This window comes from Lathamus discolor, chromosome 4, assembly GCF_037157495.1.
Source record: "Lathamus discolor isolate bLatDis1 chromosome 4, bLatDis1.hap1, whole genome shotgun sequence".
Classification (NCBI taxonomy): domain Eukaryota; kingdom Metazoa; phylum Chordata; class Aves; order Psittaciformes; family Psittacidae; genus Lathamus; species Lathamus discolor.
The window spans coordinates 110854519-110879678 of record NC_088887.1 but is presented as its reverse complement, the minus strand read 5'-3'; the positions used below and the strand labels follow the sequence as shown (position 1 = coordinate 110879678).

Sequence of the window (25160 nt, the reverse complement as noted above, 5' to 3'; positions counted from 1 at the left end):
CCTCATGCTCTGCCAGGGAGGAGGGGAAGCCGGGAGGAAGCAGAGACAGGACACCTGACCCAAACTGACCAAAGAGGTATTCCATACCACAGCACGTCATGCCCTGTATATAAACTGGGGGCAGTTACCCAGAAGGGCTAGATCACTGCTCGGGTCGGGCTGGATATCAGTCGGCAGGTGGTGAGGTGTTGTATTCTCTTCCCTTGTTATTTCCCTTATCATTATTATTATTGGTGGTAGCAGCAGTGGTTTGTGTTATACCTCAGTTACTGGGCTGTTCTCATCTCATCCTGTGGGAATTACATTCTTTCGATTCTCCTCCCCATCCGTTTGGGAGTGGGCGGAGGAAGAAGGTGGGGAGTGAGCGAGCGGCTGCGTGGTTCTGAGTTACTGGCTGGGCTTAAACCACAACAGATAGTATTTCAAACAAAGAATATGCACACCTGGCTAAAAGCCAAGAGAGCTGTTTAGAAATACGGCCAGGGCAATTGGAGGAAGAACCAGGACACTAAAAGCTGAGCCCAAGATACAATCAAAAGAGTGAAAAAAATAGGAAGACTCAGCAGCCTGAGACTGGCATGGATCCTTAGTCAAGTCCAAGCTATGCAACTGTTATGTCTATTACACCTATCATGAGATCGGTCCAGAGATAAAAGTCCTCTGGTTCCATCTCAAAACTCTTTTATTGATGATTTTCTGTTCATATTCCTGCCTGTATTCACATTCTTTTCTTGCTTTCTGATTGCACCTATTCAATGTTGGTGTCATGTTCTTGATTCACTACTCACCCTATGCATTTCTAATTTAATCACTCCTTGGGCATGAGCTAGTCTAGTGCTCTTAGTTGTGCTGTGGTTCATTGAACCCACCTGTGAAAATCTCACTAGAGATGGAGCAATATCCCTCACACATTAAACCTCAGTCTTGCAGAGAGTGATTCTTGCTGCTCTGTGTTGCTGCATCTTTGCACATACACATCATATAAATTACATCAACCTTTTCTCCCACCATACTATAATCCTGAAAGTAACTTGCTGGGTTTTATCCTTTTACCAAATTTCTATATAACCTAAGAACCTCCCACTTATGGAAACCATCTTCCACACTAATCTTCCTTTCTCTTCTGCTAACACTCTTCACTGCATTTTTCCAAGGTGATTCCTGTTTTGTTATTTTTGGTCCCTGTTACTAATTACTATAGTCCCTCTGTCCTGTATCTTCGGCCTCCCTGTTTTTCTTGCCTTTTCTTGCCAAAGTGTCACCTGCGAATTTCATTAATATGTTGTTTACTTCTCTTTTTAGCTTATTACTGGAAGTATTAAATAAGGCAAGACCTTAGGCTGATCCTTAAATATTTACCTGTACTCCTATAAATTGGTATCCTGCCATGTGTTTATTAGCCTTGGTTTTGTCCTTCATTCCAGACTTCAGATTAAGTGAGATTCTTCAAGTTCAGTTGATCTTTTAAGGATGTTTTTGTGAAACATAGGATGCAACGTTCTATTCTCATACTCTGCAATTTTATGTCAGTGTAGCTGCCTGGCTTTGAGGGAGATGATCAGATCAACTGAGGATCAGACCAGAAGAGCCAACAAGGATAGGTGCCAGTCTTGACCTCGTGCTCACCAAGGCAGCCTTGGCTGCAGTGATCACAATATGGTGGAGTTCAAGATCCTCATGGTAGTGAGAAGGGCAAGCAGCAAATCAGACTTTGGCCTCTTCAGGAACCTGCTTAGTAAGGTTCCATGGGATAAAGCCCTATAGGGCTGATGGATAGGGGCAAAGCAGTTGATGTCATCTACCTGGACTTGTGCAAAGTGTTTGGCACTGTCCTGCACAACATCCTTGTCTCTAAATTGGAGAGGCATCAATTTGATGGCTGGACCAGTGGGTGGCTAAAGAACTGGCTGGATGGCTGCACGTAAAGAGTTGTGGTCAATGGCTCAACGTCCGGCTGGAGACCAGTAACGAGTGGTATCCCTCAGGGATTGGTGTTGGGACCGTTCTTGTTCAACATCCTTGTTGGTGACATGGACAGTGGGATTGAGTGCACCTTCAGCAAATTTGCCTGTGACCTGAATTTTATTGCCACATAAGCAATACCACTGATTTTTCAGTTCCTCTGCTACACTGTACATTTAGACCACAACCAAACATCAAATACAACCTCATTTTCAGCATAAAATCTTAGCCCAGCCATTTAGAAAGTAAAGTAAGGTTGCCTTGAGGGGGGAAGGTGAAGGTGACTAAGAGGCACAGCTAAATCCTGGACTGGTTTGGACTAGTATGTGCTTTTTCTTCGGATTATCAGTTGGCAGTTCAAAGTTCTCCTCCCACATCAGAAATAAACTCTCCTTGCTACTACTGTAGGGCATATTAATCAAAGGCATCCATGAAAGATAACCTTACAGGCAGAAATAGAGTCGTACACAGACCACACCTCAGTCTGACAGTCTGCTTGGGATATTTTTCTGGCCCATTTGTGTCAGCAGACTTCCAACTAATCGAATTGTACTGTAGGACTGAGGGAAAAATTCAATAAAAGCAGAGATTGCTCACACTGCTTCTGTGTTTTCACATGTACTGCTTTCTCCAAAGAGGTAGTTGGATCCTAACAAAAGCTGGGAACAGGGGGCAAGTCTGTTGTAAGTCTCCTGCAGTCAGTGGTATGAGGTGATTCAGATGTAAGCATTTATGAACTATGCAGTAGGCAGATCACATGGCCCAGACATTCGGTATTATTCTAATTTCTGCAATGTAGATTGTTTTAAAGCATGACATTTAACATCCCTTCCCTGCTAATGTTATCATTAACTGTTATAGCCCTGGCTATACTTCTTGTGCAAACAAAAATCTGATTCCTCCTTAAATCTTGCTAAGTTGCTTAGAGCCCAACAAACATGAGTAATCCTAGCATCCTAATATGTGTTTTATAATCAGGAAAAAAATGCATTTTGGTCAGCAAATATACTGAAATTTAAGCTTCCAAAGAGGTTCTAAACAGCAATGCATAAAAGAGGATATATCTTAAGATGAGTGTATAACAGCAACTTATAAAATGAACATTTGGAAGTAACTTCAAATTATCTTCAGAAGTGGAAACAAAAGTGGTTTTGTTTCAGGCTCCACAAACCTGAACAGTGATTCAACCAATTAAGAAAACAGCTAGAGGATTGTGAGTAAATGAAGAGCCTCCAGAAGCTGCTTTAAATGTAGATAATTGAGATTATATGTGCATACGTGTAGGGGTGTCCTGGATTCAGCAGTAGCAGTCATTTTTTCTCCTTCTTAGTAGCTGGTGCAGTGCTGTGTTTTTGACTTTTGGACTGGGAACAGAGCTGATAACGCCGATGTTTTTAATTACTGCACAAATATTTAGACTGACCAAGGACTTTCTGAGCCTCGTGCTCTGCCAGGGAGGAGGGGAAGCCGGGAGAAAGCAGAGACAGGACACCTGACCCAAACTGACCAAAGAGGTATTCCATACCACAGCACGTCATGCCTGGGATGTAACTGAGAGTTACCCAGAAGGGATAGTTCACTGCACAGTTGGACTAGGTATTGGTCGGGGCTCGGTAGGGCTGGGAGGGGCGAGTTATCAGTCGGCGGGTGGTGAGGTGTTGTATTCTCTTCCCTTGTTATTTCCTTATCATTGGTGGCAGCAGTAGTGATTTGTGTTATACCTTAGTTGCTGGGCTGTTCCTATCTCAACCTGTGGGAGTTGCATTCTTTTGATTCTCCTCCCCATCCGTCTGGGAGCAGGTGGAGGGCAAAAAGGGGGGGAGTGAGAGAGCGACTGCGTGATTTATGGCTGAATGTGTTTAAACCACGACAAAGGAGACACCTCAAAAACTGTTTAGGGAAAATCAACAGGCAGCATGGTCTCCTGACAGGATTACATTTCCCAGTAAATCACATCAAACCTCTGAAATCTAAGAGGCCAGTGACTAGAACAAGGACAAACCATTTCAGGTAAAATAACTATCAGAAATGGACTGGAGCATTACCAGTAGAATTAATGTTGCTCCCAGACCAAGAATGGTGAAAATCCTGTAGCCTAGTATATATGGTTAATGGTCAACAGCTTAAACTTCTGGCAGTTGGTCACTGTCCCTCCAGTGCAGCTAGCTCTGCTCTAAGTGACCAGGTTTCACATTGAGATGCCTGAAACCAAGCGTGTCTCCAGCAGGTCAGAGCTGGAGATGCCAAAATTGGCCCTCTCTCTTGCTCTGCCCATGAGGTACTTGTGGTCCCATCATGAAGAAGATCCAGTTCACAGTATATTCTGTGGGCATCCAAAATGTGATTGCATATGTTTCCCAAGCAGTCTCTTTTCAGACTGCACCTTGGAGGAGCAAGTGCAGAGAAGAAGGGCTCCTGTATTGTCTACAGCACTCCTAAGATTTCCTGGGAGAAAAGTAAGGCCTCATCTACAATAGGAAAAACACCCCAAAATCTAAGTACACGTGTTAATGGACACACAGTGAACATGTTTTGTAATTCCATTATAAGCATTCACTTGTGGAATTTCTGACATTCGCAGACAGAAAAGGCAACTAAGGCGCCTGCCCTGTTCCTGTCGCATTTGCACCACAGTCAAGCATAGACTTCAGCTCCTCAGAGTGTTCATTTATATTTTCCAGTACCCAAGAGTAAAAGGTTTTACTAAGAAAACTGTATGAGAACATTATATCAAAACCAAAGAAAAATAGATTCATGCTGTCTGCCACATGTACTTCAAGAAGCCTGCAATGCTTAAAATCTATGAAGACCAAAGGATTAGAAATGCAGCCAGAGCCAACCAAAACTCCCAGAGGGCACTTTGGTACAAGACTTAAATTTCCCAATGGAAATTTAAGAAGAGGCAGGGTACTTTCCTTATAAAATACAGGCACTAATTGAATGTGATTGGGTCATGCTACTTAATAAGTTACCGTTCACCTGCTGAGGCTTCATAAGTGTGTGTGTACTTGTTCTTAGCCTTCCCTGTCTGTAAGAAAAAAATGTGTTAACTTAAACCACCTTCATGAAAGTGAAGCTGGTGCATGTTGGTTTCCAGCTGAGCAAGGAGCATGTGTATGCTCAGTAACAAGTGGTACCTTGTTAAAGCGCTATGAGCTGTTCACAGATCTAAGATTATACAGTGATAGGTGAACTAGAAGCTGAAGATACAGAAAACTTTCACTGGGCTGAAAACAGTGCAGCTCTATTGATCTGATGCCAGCTGAAGGCTGAGCCTACTGCACTTAGAGAACAGAGATACCTACTTGGGCTTCTCAAGTTAGAAAAAAATAGTTCAAAGGAAGTGGTATATACAGACCCTTCTTCTGGCTTTCATTTTAAGACTTGGGAAAGCTGGTGAAGGACAAACAGTGAACACTTGGACAGACAGATTAGATGGAGATTCTCAGCACTGAAGAAGTTCAAACTTAGCCATCTTGATTAATCTTTCCCAGCTGGAGAAAGTGAGAACGGAGCAGGGTGCATGTGTAGGTATCCTTCACAAAGACTTGTGGATAGCTTTTAATGCCCACTGACAGAGTAATCTGTCAGGTTAACAAATGAACACTGATGATGAAATAATCAGTTGGTTTGCTAACAGAAACCAGAGATGGTAAATGGGACAGCGGGGTAGAGAGAGACAGTGGGATAAGAGTGACAAGTGGCAATATGTTGAGCCTGTTCTGCTTCAGCTATATATAGGAGGTAGCAGTTATCTTACAGAAGGAAATGTAGAACAAGATGTGCGGATTTGGAGATGATGTAGAACTGACAACCCGAGAAATACCATCCATAAAGGAAGTAACTTAAAGATGCTGAGAAATCTGCCTTATGTTTAGGATATGAGGGATGAGCAGGCAGTCCAAAGTAAAGATGGAAAAACCAGAATATGGTGGTGCAATCTGCCTTCATTTACTTATTTGAAATCTTGATCTTGTCGCAGGGTAGCTGCTTGGAAACTGGAGAGATCACTGAGGGAAGAAAGCACAGGCCAGAACATCACCAGGGCACATTGGCAAAAAGCTCAAAAGAAGAGAAGTAAGTTAGTTTTCAGAGAATAACAAAGTTGTTAAGAGTTGAAGGACAAGTGAGTGAACACCCTTGGAGTTCTTAGTCACTTATGCAGAAATATGCCAAATGGTTAATGGTAATTAAAAGTGCAAGAGCAGCATGGCACCACCCTGGCAGCTGGCATCAACACCTGACAAGAAGCTAAGACTGCATTTCAGTTGGCCATGATGGGAATCTGAAACTGTGTAGCTTGCTTTCAATGCTTTTTTCTCAGATATCAGCATTTTAGGACATTTTTCATCCACACCACACTATATATATAAAAGACGATTTATGTGCAGTTTAGCTGGAAACCCAGTTAATATTCCCTCAAGGGCATATATGTCATTTGCATGAATTGTGTGACCAGTTTACTTTAATCTGACTCCACTGTCTTGAAATCACAGACCTTATTCCTCTACAGCCTAGCAGACCTGAAGTGTATCCAAGGCTTCAGATACAAAATTTTCAGAGGGGAGAGATTATCACTGAGGCGTAGATGAGATCACGTGATGGACACATGACACATCCAGCCTACGCATCTCTCTCATTCATACTGCAGGAATTTGGGCTCAGACAAAGGGCCTGGAAACTCCTAGGGAGACTCGGCAATGGCACTAAAAAGCAGGATGAGAGCAGTAAGGCCAGCTGCCTGGAGAAGGTGAATGAGGCTTGCAGCAAGAAGAGCAATAATGACTTAGCTGTGATAAGCAGAAGGGGAGCACCAGCATGGATAGAAAGAAGGGATGATGAATCTTGCGCAAGGCTTTTTTCATAAAATATTGAATATGCATGTTTGGATGCTGCCCAGCCATTCTCACAAATGAACATGCTCCGTTGACACTGATACTTCTGTGCCACCTACTCAGCTTTTCTCAGACAAGGAGGGTCATGGCAAAGTGAGGCTGAGAAAAAGGAAATCTGCCATTTTCAAAGCTGAGAGTAGCAGTGCCAAGATCAATACAGCATAGAATCGTAGAATTTTTAGATAGGAAAAGACCTTTAAGATCATTGAGTTCAACTGCTAATGTCACAGTGCCAAGGACACCACTAAACCATGTCCCTAAGTGCCACATCTACAAGTCTTTCAAACACCCCCAGGGATGGTGACTCAACCAGTTCCCTGGGCAGCCTGTTTCAGTGCTTGGCAACCCTTTTGGTGAAGAAATTTTTTTAATATCCAATCTAAACCTTCCCTGGTGCACCCTGAGGCCGCTACCTCTTGTCTTATCACTTGTTACTTAGGAGAAGAGATCGATCCCCACCTTGCTACAACCTCCTTTCAGGAAGCTGTAGAGAGCAATAAGGTCACCCCTGAGCACCTCTTCTCCAGACTAAACAAGCTCAGTTGCCTCAGTCGATCCTCATCAGACTTGTTCTCCAGATTCTTCACCACCTCCGTTGCCCGTCTCTGGACCTGCTTCAGCACCTCAATGTCTTTCTTGTAGTGAAGGGCCCAGAACTGAACACAGTATTCAAGGTGCAGCCTCACATAAAAAAAAATGTTGGACATGGCCTAACAGTGGTCTTCGTAGCCTTCATCCCAACCCTTCTCTCTTTTTCTGGATTGTCTCTGGAAGCAAAGTAATGATTTCCTTGTTTTTACAAGAAATACTCATCAAACTGTGGTTCAACCCCATCTGGCATCCACTTGCTCAGTTGCTCCCTCCCCCAGTGGGATGGGGAGAGAATCAGAAAAAGGTAAAAGTGGGAAAACTCGTGGGTTGTGATAAGGACAGTTTAATAATTGAAATAAAGTCAAATATTATAATAGCAATAGCTACAGTAATGAAAAGGGGTAGGCGAGGAATAAAACCCAAGAAACAGAAGTGATGCACAATATGACTGCTTACCACCTGCTGACCAATGCCCATCCCATCCTCGAGCAGTGATTGGTCCCTCTTGGCCAACTTCCCCCAGCTTATATACTGGGCATGACGTGATGTGGTATGGAATACCCCTTTGGCTAGTTTGGGCCAGGTGTCCTGTCTCTGCTTCCTCCTAGCTTTCCATGCCCTCCTCAGTGGCAGAGCATGAGACTGAAGAGTCCTTGATTGGAGTAAGCAATACTTAGCAGCAATTAAAACCATTGGTGTGTTATGTGGTGTATTATTCTCATATTAAATCCAAGCCACAGCACTGTATCAGGTACTAGGAAGAAAACTGACTCTATCCTTGCTGAAACTGGGATGCAAAGTGATTTTAATGCAAAAAAAAAAAAAAAAAAAAAAAAACCCAGAAAAGGCAAAGGGGTTCTTAGGATAAAATTATGTGAACTCTTATCTCAGGTACAAATAAGGGAATTTCTGCTCTTAACACTGTGCATCGAGGGTCCTCACGTGTTCACATAGTCCTCACTGATCCATGGGCACAAATCCTGCAAATACTGTGTTTAGGACAACATCATGAATAGCTCTTTTCCATCCACAAAAGTTTTGTGCTTTTTCATTTTATACTTCACATCAGCTCTGTCTGGGCTTATCTCATTTGATGTTCTCAGAAAGCTCTTCCAAGATCCTGCTCCCCAGTAATGCTGCTAACAAATCAGAGACATGCAGTACTTTCCACTCAATTAGGAACAGAAAAACAACCCTCATTTGTGTAGTATCTAGCTTTTCACTAAGACTGGTGCTGAGCAGTTCATAGGGTGTTCAGAAAAGACTACAACAGGTATGCAGAGAATAACATCTCCATAAAATGCACTTCCTCCTGATCTTTGTTTTTCAGTGACACATGGTCATTGCACAACATTTGCAAGTATTATTTGTTTTAAAGAGGAAAGCTGCAGCAATCTATGTGTGTTCTCTTCTATGCAAATCTGAGCTTCTTTTTGACTCTGTCACAAAATGGAATCTTCCAGTAGGGAGAAATCTTGCTGTTCTTACTGCCCATTCATTTCTTTCTTTCTTTCCTCTAACTCTCCCTGGGACCCTATACATATATTCCCTGTCACCAGCTAACTGTTCTTCATCTCTGAAATATTAAATAACAGCATGGAGATGTACCTTTGTGGGGGCTGCTCTGCCAGCCAACCTACTCTTGTGAAATGAGGAGGATGCCACACCAGCGACCTGACTACCCAGAGATGAGTAGTACACTGAAAGCTAACATGGCAGGGCAGCCGAGTTGGCTGCAAACTATTCATAGCTTTGTAACCTCTTTTAGGCTTGGGCTGGCCTACCAACTTATGCTGCAAGCGTTGTCTTTATACATCATATTTACAATACAGATGCTGAAATCTAGGGACTACTCTTCTTCTGCCACTGACCCCTTCTGTGGACTTAACTAAATTGGTTTACCTCACTGTTTTTTTTTAACTGAATTGTGTTCTTGTAGAGTATGAGCCCTCTTTAACATTTCAGTACCTTAACATTGACTCAATGAGGACTTTTAGCATTGTAATGTAACTAATAATAATGAAATGTAACTTAGAAGAATTAAGCAGTTTTATTACAGCCTTTAGAAGTTTTCCATTCCATGATGGTCTGAGAATTTGACATGTTTTTTAGGAAAATAGAAATGGATTTGAAATGTCATGCACTGGAAAATCTTTCAGAATAATGTATGCTTACACAAATGCTTTTAATATCACTTCACTCTTCTTGCTCCTGTAGTCTGCCAGTTTTACACAAATCTAGTCCTATCTATTTTTTTCCTACAAAACAAGCTATTAATAGAAGATGTTTTTACTGCTCCTCTGCACTAATCATTTGTTTGCACACAAAGATTACTTACTCTTTTTATTTAGCCAATTTGTTTAAAAAATCTAGTTGATTACATAAAAGCGACTGCTGCACCTTTTCAGATGCCTTTGACCTGTTTTTGCAGACTGATGTTGTGCTGTGGTCTCCAGAGTTCTATAATCTATACATTGGCTTTTTCATTATTGTTCTAACTTTGGTTGTTTATATTACCTTTCCAAAGTTACTGTTTCATTTCCCTTTCAGCAAGGGACACTTCACCTTTTCAGAATATCTTATCCACACTTTTTACTAGGTTTCTGTTCTAATGTAATCCATTATTTCCAAAAGAAGAATACCACTGTGTCAAAATAGACATGTGAACTGTTCAGGAAATGATCATTGGGGTTATATTTGATCATTTCTATGATTCTATGATTTTCAGAGACTTTGTCAGGATAGATTTATGGTATAAGAAAATCTAAGTTCACCCACACCTCAGGAATTCAGCTTTCATTAAAGCACTGAATTACTTCTCTGTGTTCACATGCTCATTTTCTCCTGCCTTCCACATAAATGCATTGTTACACATATCTACAAAGAGGAGAATACAATAAGACAAGCTCTAGCCAGTAGTCACACTGATGAGATTATTTTGAACTGCCTTTAAAGTTTCTCATGTTAATGACTGGAAAATAGTTAGGTCTTCTTAAAAGCCAGGGTCCAATACAATGTAATGGCAACTGTGAAACATAATGACTTCTCAAATAAGCTATTAAAACAGAGTTGAGTATTTCACGTATACAGAGTTCACCTGTCTTTAATTTTAAAAGCCCAAAGAATGTACAAATTGTGCAAGCTTGTAGTCCCTTGTGGATTATACTTTGTGTTTATATAGCAGCTCTATCTCAAAGCTCTCTCCAAACTTTAAGGCTCCTAGCACTTCTTTTTATGTAGGTATTATTATCCCTGTCATTAGCATTATCACATTTTCCATTTTATAGGTGGTAAATGAGCAAAATCACACTGTGAGTCAGTAGCTGAGTTGGGAATAGAATACTGTAGTCCTGACTTTGTCTCTTGCTTTACTCACAAGCACAACTCTTATTTGTGGGATGAAGTGATAGAGATTGTGTTCAGTGTAAAATCTCACCAAATAGCAGGATTCTTTTGATTTGCAAGGTTTATGTTTGTATAGCTTTCATACTAATATTTCTCAGCTATTGGTGAGGCTTTAAGTAGCTAAAAAGAGATGCTGCCATCTTCCAATTAAATAAGCATCAATAAATTTTGTTTAATATGATACAATTTGCGTAAGAGACTGGAACAGCTCAAATGAAGCTTAGTCTATCAAGCGATGAAGTATTTAGATATTTAGGTTGTGTCCTTTTCTGTCATAGTAAAAATAATTATGGAAATCTATGGAGAAATGTACTTTTGTAAAGCAGCTCTTTTTTAAATGACAGCTGTTGTTAATTAGTCTTTTTTTTTAATGTGAAAATACCATATGTGATGACTAAATTAAATTAAAGCCACTTGTCAAATTATACCTTTTTTTTTCCTAAATCATAACAAATTTTGGCTGATATGAAACATACACGTGTTCAGTTGAAACACGACACCTTCATGAACTAGGTAGATAACCTCATTTGCCCGCTTCCAAGGATTGTTTTAATCTGGAAAGGCAATCTAGTCATTAGCTTCATTAGCTCAAACCTAGATAGCTTAGCTTCAAACTATCGCACTACCAGCATCCCATTCCTTTGTTTCTCTGTCATCAAATGTCATAAGAAATAGTAGAATAAAACCTAGAAATCTCTCCCCTTCCCTTCCCTTCCCCCCCCCTCCTTCTTTCCTTTCTTTTTGTTTTCTTTCCTTTCTTTTCCTTTCCCTCTCTATTTTTCTTTTCATACAAAAAACTAAAGGAAATACAGCTTCTTATTCTATCTCAGCTGTGTTTCTACATTTCCCCTCATTAGGACGACATCCTATTCTCCTAGTACCTGTCCCTGAGAGTTTCTGACATACTTTGACACACACTTTGTGGCAGATGTTCAACTCTTTCTCAAACTTGTGGAGTAAATATGACAGGCTGGAAAGGATTGCATAGCATTGAAAGTGGCATGTGATATGTGTATCCATATATAAGGAAATATTACAGCATTTCACTTTTTTTTTCAAGCTATTACAGTTTACATAACTTTCAAATGTGCATTCTCATAAGGATTATTACATATCTCTCTATCTAGAACAACTGAAACTGCATTTAGTTTTAGGTCCTCACAGGCCTATGATTGAAATGAAAGGTGATGTTTTTATGCTGTGTAAATTTTTAGTTATGTAATTCCAATTTCTTTCAATCTCTCTTCTCACTGTTATGTATTCCTCCCCAAATAAGTGTTATTTACAACTGTTACCTCTAGACTGTATCTTCTATGTTCCACCTGCTCGTCTTTGTTCTATAAAATGCTTTGTCATGTTCATTTTTGCTTATCCTTTTGTTTTCAATTCTGTAGACTCAGTCTTCCCTTTGCTTTGCAAACTTTTCTTTTTCACATTGTCGCTACCCCAGCATGACCCACAAAGATGGTGAGAGGTGAATCAGCCAAGCTATACTTACAGGCCCTTCAAGGCAAGCAAAAATATTTGTATGATAGCAATGGTTTAGACAACTAGGTTTTAATTCTAAGCCATGAAAGTCAGAAGCAGGAAACAGTGCTAGATTCCCCTAGTTCTGTATGATGCTGGCATTACTTATCTGAGTATACAGAGAAAAGTTACAGTGTCAATACTTTCTTTGAGTATGTGCAAAACAGCTAAAATACCTCCTGCTATCACGCAAGAACATCCAGATATGTTCTTGGAGGGCTTTAAAGGAAGTAGTTGCTCTTGTTGAGTGTTTATTACATTGGTATTTTCTTCTTATTTCCAGCTGCTGCTATAGTTGGTTTTATTTTATTTTGGAGAGAGCTTTATGTTCTCTCAGAGCATCTCCTAATAAAAATCAGATAATTCGGTTGCTTTCTCAAAGTGTTTTCAGTCTAATTTCAGACATGACATGGCAAAGAGCATAACAACCTAGCAGGAGACAGAGAGAAAAACAGAGTTTAGTACTAAGATATTACGTGGTTCTCCATCAGAGTTTATTACACTCTGTGGTGAAGGCAGTTTAAAATGGAAGTACAGTAAACAACTGTGTCTTGCTGATATCATTGGGAAAATAACCACTTCTAAGATGAAGTTATTTTTGCACAAACAGATTATTCACAAGCACATCTTACATGACATCAGGTAAATGCCAGGAATAATGAAGTGAAAGTCTTGAGCTTGTCTGTCTCTCAGAACCTTTTCTCTTTTAAAAGCTGATCATATCATCACTCATACGATGGAGGCCCCTCATCACGGAAGGGACCATCCCTTTTCAGCTGGGGCAGCTCCGTTTGCCATGTGGGTTTTTGGGGAAAAAGAGGAAGAAATGCCTGATAGGGGCTATTGCTGAAAGGTTCTTGATCCAATCCAAGAAATAATTAGTGACATACTTAGTTTTACCTTTCTTGTGAGCAGGTGATTGTATCCTGGGTTGGATCTGACTACAGGGCATGGCACCTTGCAGAGTAATACCTTCACATTTCTGATCCTTATTTTGAAAACATGAGCATAAAGGAATGTTATGCTTACGAAGTCTGGGGATGATCCTGTGTTAAAAATTAATATCCTTTTCCCCCTCCTCCAGATTGCACCCTCAAAAGAAAAAAGCTGAAGGGCTATAAATCTAGTAAGAATCAGTTTTATGATTAAATAAAGTTTCTAAAATTAATTCAAATTTCTGTAAGAGGAGTGTACAGAAGGTGGTCACTTGTTAATGCGTGGCTGCCAGCAGGGTGACAGACAAATCAGAAGAACAGGGCTGTCCACAAAGGCTTCCAGCTATGCAACAACATGAGAAAAAGGTATTTCCAGCAGCTGGTATCAAGGTTTCTTTTACTATTTCAATAGTGAGAAAGGGGGGATAAAACCAGGGGTCTCTTGAGTGCTTAGGGCCTAGGAAATAAGAGCAGAAAAGAATAATAATGAATGCTAGTAATTTCCTTCTTCACACAGTAGTTGATAAAAAAAGGATTATAAAAGGCCCTGGGCAAAATCTGAGCTATGCACTTCATTGATGAACAGCACAGTGAGCCCGGATTTTTTCTGGTACAGATAGAGGTAAATGGCTTTTTCATCCATTACACTTTCCCAGCTTTCTTAGATTTCCTCCCTGGAAGAAAGCCAGGATGTTACAGGTTGCGGAAGGATTGTTATGTGCATAGAATGAACAAGAAAATCTCCTGTCTTAGGCTGAGCCGTGTGCCGCCTGGAGATGAAAGACTCAGATTCAAGCCCCTTCTCTACCAGCCTCCTGTCTGCAGACAACATTCACAGGACTGCTATCTTGTGTGTCCCTTTCACACTGTTGCTGTTCATCTAAGTATCCAGATAGATCACATGAGCAACCATCAGGATCACTCTCTTCCTAGCCTATGCGATAACCTATGGAAGGTGTGTTGTTTCTTTCTCTCCCTTGGAATTTTCATCCTCATCACCCACTGGCGGGATGAGAGAGTGCCCTAGCTCGCACAATGTGATGCAGGCTTGCACAAACCCACCATTCTCCAGGGCTGCATCTAACTCTGTCACAAACTGAACCTGACTTAACAACAGCTTTATCCTGTATTAAAACCTGGAGTGAATGGTATGTTGAATTAGCTCCGAAATGCATTCAGTCTGTGGTAGGGGAAGCAGGTGAGGTGCTGCTAACATGAAATCATATTTAAATGTGGATCATTATGCTTAAACCTCTCTCCAGTTTAACTAATCAATACAAGTTTGTTTTTTCTCTCTGTGATATCCACTAGTATGGTCAGCTTATGTTTCACCAACCACTAGCCATGTTCTCTATTTAAAAAATGTAATTAAAGTCTGCTTCTCTAAATTCTCTGAAAACTCTGTAAACTACTAAGAAGAGCAAAAAGATTAAATCTGAAAGGTCATTACCCTGATTCTGACTTTCCGAAATGTATTGTCTAATGAAAAACTAAATAGAACTCTTACTATACAGTTACACATAAAATCCTGCTCCTCTTTCCCCCCTTTGTATTAATTTTCCTTAGATCTGCTACTCATTAGTAGGTGCATGTATGTTGCAGCTTTAGAATTCTGTTGTTATAATTAAACTGAAGATCTGTGCACTGAGATGTGCATGAACAATGCTGTCTATTTATTTCTTTATAGTCTGGACTGATATTCTACTCCTGGTGCCATTCAACACCCTGTTGAAATCACCAAAAGCTTAGTAACTTTCCTCAGTCAGCATCACATTATCCTTACTTTTTTTCTTCTCAACATCCCATGGTAGGTTTCTCCTTTACCAGAATGAGAAAAGAATATTTTTCTAAAGTAAGAATAGAAATTGAATATGTAAAATTGTCCTTAAGCTTCATAAGGAATCATCTCCTGAGAATGAAGTAATTGCAAGCCCACATTGCTCTGACTACCCTCTTCTAGAAGATGTAGGGAAAAGAGAGAAAGAAAAAGATTATCTGCTTCTGTGCTGGTAGCCTGGGAACAGCACTCTCAGCTATAGTCAAGTTATGTCCCATCAAAATCTCACAAAGACACTTACAGAATCTTTGCAAGACCAGTGTTTACATGTGTAGGATCTTAGCTGACCTATGAGTGCTCATGAAATACAAATCTTTTATTTGGTTTTAAAATTAATTCTATTTACAGCACTAGGGTTTCAGACCATGTTTAAATCACTGGGTTTCACCTATAGTAGTGGGAGTATGTAGTGTCCTAAAGGACTTCTACACAGATGGCCTTAATCCCATGGGGAGACTGCAAATTAATATGAGAGTCATTGGCATTCATGAAGTACATGGTCTGTCTGGTGAATGATGACATCAATCTCAGTGTAAAAGGGGTCATGCATTATTCTATATGCAATCAATTGCTAAATTTAAACAGTGGTGGGACAATACATTTTTTTCGAGAAAGGTCATTAGTAGCCAAGGGCCTGAACCATCAAACCATTATTTACATGACCAGTGTCTGCTCATATAGGTTAACTCATCGGGCAACTGCCTTGGCGAAAAAGAGCCTTGCAATGCAGGGCTTGAAGAATCAGCATCTGAAGGAACAACTCTAATTTAAAGATTAAAAATTATCCATGTACAGAAGTCCATTTGGGGGATTTGCAGGTACGTATGCTCGCTGCTTCTTAACAATGTGATTTCAGAGAAGACTGGAAGTTATCAAGGTTGCAATGAGTACAAACGTTGTAAAATACAAAAACTATCCCCTTAATATAATATCCTTTATCACGCAGCTGTCAATCCTACTCGAAGAAGAAACCTAACCTCCATAAATGTCATTCTGTGTATATCCTGGAGGAAAATGCACTATAACTAACAAGCAATTTATTCTTGAAAGAGGGCACTCTTTGAAGATACCATATCCTTTTCTGCTAAATAAAGGAAGGGTTTTTCATGACCACATTATCTACTGTAGATAGATTCTTTATTATTATTATGTTATTTTTATATTCAAATCTAATTATATCAGTTAATCATAGCAAGGAAATTATACACAGCTTCTGGTCCATAGCAATACAGATTTTCTCCCCCCTGATTCCTAAAACTCCCTGTATTCTTATCATGGGTATTTGAATCTATATACTTTGGCTGGCTGGCAGCCAGTATGAACCATAACGCTGAGGTATATATAATTACAGTACAGTTATTTCCCCTCTTCTCCACAATGCTCCTCTTCTGACCGCCTCACTTGTTTAAAATTGTAAAATTAGTTGCAAGTCAGAGCAAGAACTACCTATGCTTTTCATAGCTATTGGCTGAAGCAGAAATTTTCCAAAATTGCACATGATCACAGAAAAGAGCCTGAGACAGTAGGGAAAGAGTAAGACTGAGGCCTCTTCCCTCCTCCACTCCCAGGACCCATCTTGCATTCCCTACCATTTAGGAAAAGCCTTGTACTTGGAATAAATATTGTACCAATACACATTTTCATTATTTGCTAATCCTGAAATCAAGGAATAATGTGAGTGGCATTTTGAAAGTAGCAAGTAAAACATACATGGATCCTCCTGGGCATTTTAGCCTGCTGGTCTGGGTGAAAGTGGATAAGCAAGGAGAAGGGTGGGTGAGTTGGGAAGAGGCAGCTTGAGACAAATGGCAAGATGGTGAAAGACAGCAGGTGAAAATAATACACAAAGATTTTTAAACTTATCCAAGGCATTTTAACTTTCAGTACCTTTGTGTTTCCTTTTCCAACAGGTAAAACCTGAAGACATAGTAAAATATTCTGGTACAACTGAGCAGTCCTATTAACTTTTGCAATAACCACATCACAAGTTGGCAAATTCTTTGGCTTTGAAGTGTATTCAATTCACAATTTGGTTATTTCTGCCATAAACAGGGCTAACATCCTAGGTTACCTTCATCCCTGTATTACAGCTGTCAATGCTGTTTTCCGTGCCAAAGGCTATTCTAACGGGGAAAGAAAGGGGTGCAGACATAATGTCAGTGAGGATATGCAGATGTGGCTGGTATGCAAGAGGGGGTATGCATGTGTGCGGGGAATGTGGCTGAGAACGCATGGGGGAGGTGTGTTTTGGGCAGTGATACTGGGTATGTACATGGGGTTGCTGAATGCAAGGAGCAGTACGTACATGAATGAGTAAGGGCTTGTCTTTCAGTTCTGGACTCAACTTTCCTCTCTGGGCAGCTCCTGCAGCACCCCTCTAGAGCATCAGACCGTGTCATTTGGAGAGGGAGTAATGGGAACCTCTATTCCTTTGGTTTTAGAGGAAGCCTGAAGTTGCAGTCCCTTTGCAAATGATCGGAAGTATCCCAGCTGGGTTGGACGTTACTCATCCCCTGCAGTGGGGTAAGTGGATAAGTCTGCAGTGGATAAGTCTTTCTCCAGAACCATCATAGAGTTAGTAGCGACTGGCCAAGTTTCACAGGCTGCAGTGTGTTTATCAGAGGCAAAAGCAGTACAGAGGAAATGTATCTTCAAACAACAAAGTGCTTAAATGCCCAGCTTACCAGCTCCTACCACCTCTGAGACAGGTTCTTGGCTGTCATGGTCCACAGATCTGACAGATCTTTGTTCTTGAAGGGTTTTCCAGTTCATGTCAGAGCTTGTCTTGTACAGATTTTCCTCCAGGCTTTTCAGATGGCTTCAGGCCCCCAGAAAAGACTGGCACTTTCTATTGTTCCTTAAAGTCCTGTCACGTAGAGCTTTACAGTAACTGCTCTCTGCACACAACACGGGAGTGAAGGAACCTCCTGGGCCACCAGGTCCTGTCCCATGTTGCCGTACACAACTACATCACTTTGCTCCTTTTGGCAATCTGAAGAGCTCCATCCTAAATGTTAAGGATTATTTTTGCACCATTATCTCTACTGGAAGTATTTTTCAAATCACGCATTCTTTTATGTTTAGAAATTGTCCAATTTTTAGCTTAAATGTATTAATGGGCAGGTCGTACCCCTTTGTTCTTGAAGAAACCAGCTGCAACACCCCTAGTCTTGGCAAGTTTTCACAAGTGCTCCCGGTGAGGTCTGTCACAACTTGGCACGGGCGCCTCGGCATTTCTGCTCGCTCTGATTCCCACCAGCCCCGCTGGAAGCGCGGAAGCGAGCGGTGTGGCGGCTGTGAGGAGAGGCTGTGGGGGACCCTGGTGCGGGTGGGACGCGGTGCGATGGCGCCGGGCACCCCGGGAGGAGAAGGCGCAGGGGTTGCGTGCGAGAAGTGGTCGCTGGTGCCGCGGTGTGTGGAGGGGCACCCGGGGACAGGGGCTGGCTGGGGCCAGTGCTGGGGTGCTCGGGGAAGGGCCCGGGCCGGTCCCAGCGCCTGGGGATGCGAAGGTCGGGAAGCCGGGCGGGTCTGCGGGCTGCGCCGGGCCCCTCGCCGCGCCGGCGGCCGCGGGGCCTAGGCGGGGCCGTGCGGGCGCGGCGTGCCGCTGACGTCACCGGCCGGGGCGGCTGTCGGCTGCTGGCGGCGCTCCCCGAAGCGGCGGAGGCTCCGCTCTGCGCACTCGCTCCGCGGCACCGCAGCGCACACGCCCGCGGCGCACGGGCGCTCCCTCCGCCCGCGCAGGTAAGGGGCTTTGGCGCGGAGGTCTCCGCCGGGGTTCGCGATTCTGGCGGCCAGGCGGCCGCTCCCTCCCTCTCTCCCTTCCCGCGGCAAGTGGCGGGGGCGAGCGGCCGGGCGGTGCTGCCCGGGGTGCCGAGTGATCTGCGGAGTCGGTGTGGCGGCGCGGCGCGGTGCCCCGTCCCGGTCCCGCTACCCCGCTGCAGGGGGCCGGGGCCGCTCGTCGCGCTGCCTCGGCGGGCGCGGGGAGGAGGCTGCCGCAGCCGCCGGCGGGGTCCTGGAGAGCTGGGAGCTGCCCAGGGTGGGTTCCCCGGAGCGCTGATGTGTCCCGCTCCTTTGCAGGCTGCTCTGACACTTCAGAGCGAGCGTGAGGCTGAGCCGGCAGCATCCCGGGCTTTTCCAGCGAGCGCCCGCCTGCAGCCCGGCACCGGTCGAAATTCAGACGTCTTCGGAGAGGGGAGGAAGATCCTCATCTTCCGAAGCCTCCTCAATGAGTGCCAAGCTCTCCAAGGAGTTGAGGCTGTCGCTGCCACCTTGTCTCCTGAACAGAACATCCGCCACCTTGAACACCAGCAGCACCTGCATCACGCAAGTGGGTCAACTCTTCCAGTCCTTCTCATCCACTGTGGTTTTGATTGTCCTGGTCACCCTCATCTTCTGCCTGATCCTCCTCTCCCTCACCACCTTCCACATCCACAAGAGGAAGATGAAGAAGCGTAAAATGCAAAAGGCTCAGGAGGAGTATGAACGGGACCACTGCACCCGCAGCAGCAATAGCAGCAGCCGGAACCCTGGGACAGGGGTGCAGGGAGAGGCACCTCAAGGAAGAGACAGCCGGCTGGGAAGACCCCCACAGGACTCGGAGATCCAGCGCCCCTCTCCCTCGGCAGTCCCAAGCTCTCAGCAAGCACGGGCTTGTTTGGACACAGCTGGTGCTGGGCTCCTGCAAACGGTGATTTTGTCATGATGATTTGGGGGAGACCTCGCGAAGGTGCTGGTTGGTGTTTGTAAATACCTGAGTGATTATTCTAGCCCCCGAAGAAGAAAACATTGCTAATTAAAATTAACGAACAAGCCCATGATCCAAGCGCATGACAGATCACCTTGTGTTTCTCACTGACTGTGTGAGGAAAGGATGCTTCTTTTTACTGAAGAAGGAGCTGCACACAGCTCTAAATATCAAGTTGTCCTCCTGGAGGAGAGGGTCAGGGGTGTGGGGGGTGTCCCTTTCCCCTGGACATCATTACCCTGAGGACCGGGACAGTCCCACTCTCTTGGGATTCCCACTGCACCCTGTGTCATCTTTGCATTGTGTGGGTCGGGCATGGGTGCATGGTGTGGGGGGAGAGGCAGGTCTGGCGGGTGCCTTGGGATCCCCTGTCCTCTTGGAGCAGGGCAACAGTCCACCCTCGTCTCTGTCGTTTTGTGCTAGGACCTCTGCCCCTGTCCCATCCCTCTCACTCCGTTCCAGGACTGGCTATTGTTTTGTGTAGAAATGGCCACCCCCAGTTGGGCTTAACTGCAAGTGCCCTCCAGCCCCACAGCCCCATGCCCCAGCTGCAGTGCTGAGTATCCCGGTGTCGGGGGCGGGGGGATGGAGCCAGCTGTCTGCACAGAGTGATGCTTGGGCTTTCCTCTCCCCTCAGCTCCCTTCATCTTCAAATGCCCCCCATCCCCGTGCCATGAACCCTGAAACCCAAACGCAATACCCTTTTGTGTGGCAGGATGAGGTGATGTGCAGTAACTTGCCCATCCTCTCCCAGGGGAGGTTGTCCTTGTGCCTCCTGTTGGTTCTGAAACAATCCAGTTCTGCACTAGACACCCTGCTCCGAATGCCTGCGTTTACAGCTTCGCCTCCTAGCAAGAAATCCTGCAGCAGTACAGAGGTGGCTTCTACTTTTTTAGGCTGATAGATATTTTTAACCCTCCTAATCTAGTAGACAATGAGGGACAGACAACACTTACTTTTCTCTGCTTTCCTCTCTTGGGGAAGAAACCATGCAGTTGTGCGAAATGTCTGCTCCTATTTATTTTGTAAGTGGCTGGTGTAGTTTCTCCCTAGCAAGCACCCAGAGTTTTTTGTTCATGGATGGCAGGTGTGAGTGGCTGCTAGTGTTGTGGGTGTTGGTTGAAGCAGCATCGGGTACAGAAAATGCAGCTTTGCTTAGTGATTATAAGCAATGACCATTGCTTGAAGGTGCCTTAACAGAGTGCCATAGCCAAACTTTGAATCATCTTGTGTGGTATCATAGCAGAGGCAGCCCTCTATTGTGCATATTAACATCTGAAAATACAGCAAAGAAAAAGTGATCCCGAGGGATTTCTTTTTTTTTTTTTAAGTTATTATTTTTTCTTTCTAGCCTGGCATTCAAAGTGATCTGAGGAGACAGTTATAGTCCACAGCTTCTAGTATTTTGTAATCACTTACTCCCTGTCTGTTGTACTCTGCCTCCCAGGGTGGCTGTTAGGCTACAAAAATCCCGGGGCGGTGTGTGGCACTAAGCCGGGAGTGAAAGCCATTAAGCAGTTTAAAACTGAGAAAGAGGGTGGCAGAAGTGCTCCATCATCCCCTAATAGCCCCAAAATGCAGAGATTTCAGGGCAGTGTTTCTGTTACGTGGGTTTATCCCGTTCCGGTCTTGCCTGGTATGATGGGAAATTGCTGTTGAGTTTGGATCTGTGCCTCCAGCGTTTTAGGCAAGTCTGTATCACCCAGCTCACGGAGCTGCTCCACCAGCTGAGGTTAGTGTGGCAAGTGTTCCTGCGAGTGGGGTTGTGCACATTGTAGTCTGATAGGAGTGGTGGCTGACTCTCCCCTCCAGCCACCATGATCGGATGCTAATGGCTTCCTGGTTCTTGCTGGGCGAGGAAATTGGCTTTGTTTTGCTTCCCCTAATAAAGGATGCATGAACTTTTGTGTTTAACCTCCTTATGCAACTGTAGCACAGTATTGCACCACAGGGATTAGATTTAGGACAATGAAAAGCATTCAGTGAGCAGTAATGGAGCTTCCTCATCGCTGATCTCCACTAAATAGAGAGATATTACTTTCCCCTTTATTTTGTGCCTTTAAACAAAACAAGACAAAAAAACAAACAAAAAACCCCACCAACAGTGTATAATTTTGAGTTTTATAAAAGCAATAAGATGTTCCAAATCACTCCAGTGCATTTCTGGTTGATGATTCCACTTCTTTAGTGTCTGAAGTCAGATACTCTTCTTTCTGCCTTATGCACTCGAGGCATGCAATAATTCCCCAGAAGTGTACTGCTTGTCACATCTCATTGCAGTTATAAAATTGCCCTATTTTTGAAGAGAAAAAGAAGGATGGAGATATATATATCTTTATATATATTATGGATATACAGGTATATATATTATTTATACAATCTCATGGCACTAAAAGTAGTTGCAAAAATGTAACTAGAATTAAAATCTTTTATCATGTAAAACTCTATCCTCTGTTAAGTAGCTTTGATTTAATATTTTAATATCTCTGTATTTATGTAAATCTGTGTAAATTATGTGGTCTATAAGTAAAATTTCATACTGACTTTAATTTTTTCAGAACTGTGAGCTTCTTGTGGTGTCATTTAAGGGTTTGGTTTTTTTAAATTTCTAAAGTTAAATTATACAAGATACAAGAAGTTGTAAATTCCTGTTATCACACTGAACTGCTCATGTGTACTTCCAGTACACAATCCTATCTTGAAGTACTGCAAACTTACGAGGTTTAATTGCATGGTCTCAGGAGATCTAGCTGATACGAACAGGACACGTAGGTTTTCACTTTCATGAAACAATGAGCAATCTAGGGAATAGATGTGGATTTTTAAAACAGAGTTTATGCTTGGAGGTTCTGTCACATCAATTGCTTCAAAACCCTACAGCTACAGCTAAACTTCAGCACTTAGCATTCAGTATTAATAAGGCTGATGCTTCTTTCCCCTCCCCCCTCCTACTTAAACTAGAAAAGTGTAGGAAATTGTTCATATTTCTAAAGCATACATTTTCAGCTAACTGTGAAACTGCCCAAAGGGTTTTGAATATGCATATTTTATGCAAGTATAATATCTATGTCTCTGTATCCATATATTTAAATATTTTTGTGTAACCTTTTCTATGATATTTGATAGAGGTGCCGGGTAAATGCTTGTACCATTCTCCCATGTAAGAAAGGATTTATATACTCTCGATGCGGACATTCTTTTTCCTGTGAATTTGCACTGGTTTCAGCAAGTTACGGTGGAGACTGGGCAGCTGAGTGCTGACTGCTGGAAGCACAGACAGTCTCTCCTCTGTTCAGGGGCACATCCTCCAGCTAGATTTTCCTGGTTCAGAATTGGAGACAGCTGCCCACAAGCATCCTGCATGTGTAAGAATAAGAAGTGCTGTGGTGCTCGACAGTTTCTGTCCAGTCCTGCCATCATCCTGTGGAAGAAGCATGACAGCAGTGAGTTGGTTTGTAGATCCTAGTGAGAACTGAGAGCCTGCTGGATGATGCCATGGCAGAGCTGGGGCTGGATAGGGCTATTGATAATGCCTTGTCCTGCACTCCCCTCCTGTCCTGGTTTTTTCCTGTCCTCCTCAGAGCCTGCTGCTTCCATGGGTCTTCATCCAACTCCGTCATCAACAGGAGTGGCTCCCACTGACTGCCAAAGGACTAGGATTCTGTCTGAGGTCTGGAGGGTGGCAGCTCTCCACATGACCACCACGGGCTCTCCTCTGCATCTGCCCCATCAGCCTCTGCAGGGATGGAAACTACTGCATCCCACAAGGTCTGGGATTCTTCAGCCTGATGGCACCAGGGAACTTGCACTGCTACAGTCAGCTCTGCTTCTACAGACTGAGATGTTTAGGTTTCTACGTGGATCCTATGTGGATCATGCAGGGAATGCTATTTCATTAAAATGTGTCATTCCAGCATTTTTTTGGGGAGAGGTTTGTCTACTGCAAGTGTGGTCTCAGATGAAATTTGCAGGCTCTCCATTCAGATATGTTACAGCTTTTGATACATCTCTCAGATTTACGTCTATATATATATATAGATACATATCTCAAAAAAAAAAGAAAAAAGAAAGCTGGACAAAATGTAAAAAACAGAGACTCCACGTTATAGACAAAACTGTCCTATGAATAAAACTGGGGGGGGGGGGAGGATGAGTTTATTTTATTTTTAATTAATGCTAAAGACTATTATCTTTAATGTAAATAGCAAGTTACTCTGTGATTAATGTTTTCCATAACATTTCTAAGTAGTTGCTATCTTGTTTCTGGAAAGCTGTGTCCAGTGTTATGAAGCAACTGTGCTTTTCTTCTGTTGTTATGAATATGAGTGCAACTTTTTTGTAGGGAGGAAAAAGAACATGGTTTGACTCTTTAGACAGCGCCGAATTATTTTAAATCCAGTTATAGGACTTAGTTTTTATTTGTTTTTTTTTAGTGGTTATTTTCTCTGCACGTTTGTATTTTTCTATGGGTACTTGAAGCCCTACATTTTAATAAGTATGCAAGGTATGAAGGGAAACACTAAAAATGAAGTAGAAAACATCCATTTTCCTCTTTTGTGTAAATTGCAGAATTTATAATGACTTAGATACCATTTCATTACATTTCTCATCTCTGTAGAAGTTGGCATGACTCATAAAAACCTTTAATAATGCTTTTATTTATGTTAAAAATTAGAAATACTTTTATCCGGGACTTTTTCATCTCTTTCTGGTATCTAGCTCTTTTTTTCCCGAAGCCAAGTTTTCCATCTGATTGCTAAATAAATTTCTAGTAGAACAGAGCCTCCTTATGTTTTTAGTCTTCTCCATGTAGATCTCTGGTCTGGATCCAGTCAAACTCAGGATTGTAGGAAACGTGTTCTGAACTTGCAAGAAGTGGGTGGTGTAAGAGCCTTGAGGAGAGAGGTGACTGGCTGACAAGCAAACAGGTGAAGTGTCTGGCAGTGGTGATACTTTTCCCATTCGGAGCCATGGGAGTAAAGCCTCCCCATCCGCTGGACAGACCTGAGTGAAGGGTGACCCATTCCAGCAGCGGCAGAGACGAGTATCAGTCTCTTTCCTGATACTGTTGCTCTAAAACATCATTTTCTATATGACACTAGATCTCGTTTCTTTAAATTATATGTAATACTTATTCAAATTGAAGAAGTTTTCATTGCTTCATTGGTACCCTATGTTCTCTGTGGATAACTAGAAGAATTCATTTTCAAGGCCTTTTAATCCAATACCTCCACAAACATCAATTTTGTATGAGTTAGGAAACA

At 42.7% G+C, this 25160-nt stretch overlaps 1 protein-coding gene across 2 annotated transcripts in view; it reads left to right on the top strand.

The window, feature by feature from the left end:
• The window catches only part of C4H11orf87 (chromosome 4 C11orf87 homolog), a 113344-nt gene extending 91542 nt beyond the window's left edge, over window positions 1-21802 (top strand). The window contains exons 2-3 of one of the 2 annotated variants that reach the window (XM_065678639.1): window positions 17594-17675; window positions 19230-21802. In XM_065678639.1, coding sequence (XP_065534711.1) covers window positions 19378-19854 — 477 coding nt within the window. In that variant the 5' untranslated portion in view covers window positions 17594-17675; window positions 19230-19377 and the 3' untranslated portion in view covers window positions 19855-21802. Of the gene's footprint in view, window positions 1-17593; window positions 17676-18786; window positions 18894-19229 lie in introns of those variants that run through there. The other variant, XM_065678638.1, reaches the window with a different exon arrangement.
• Window positions 21803-25160: the final 3358 nt, after the last annotated feature.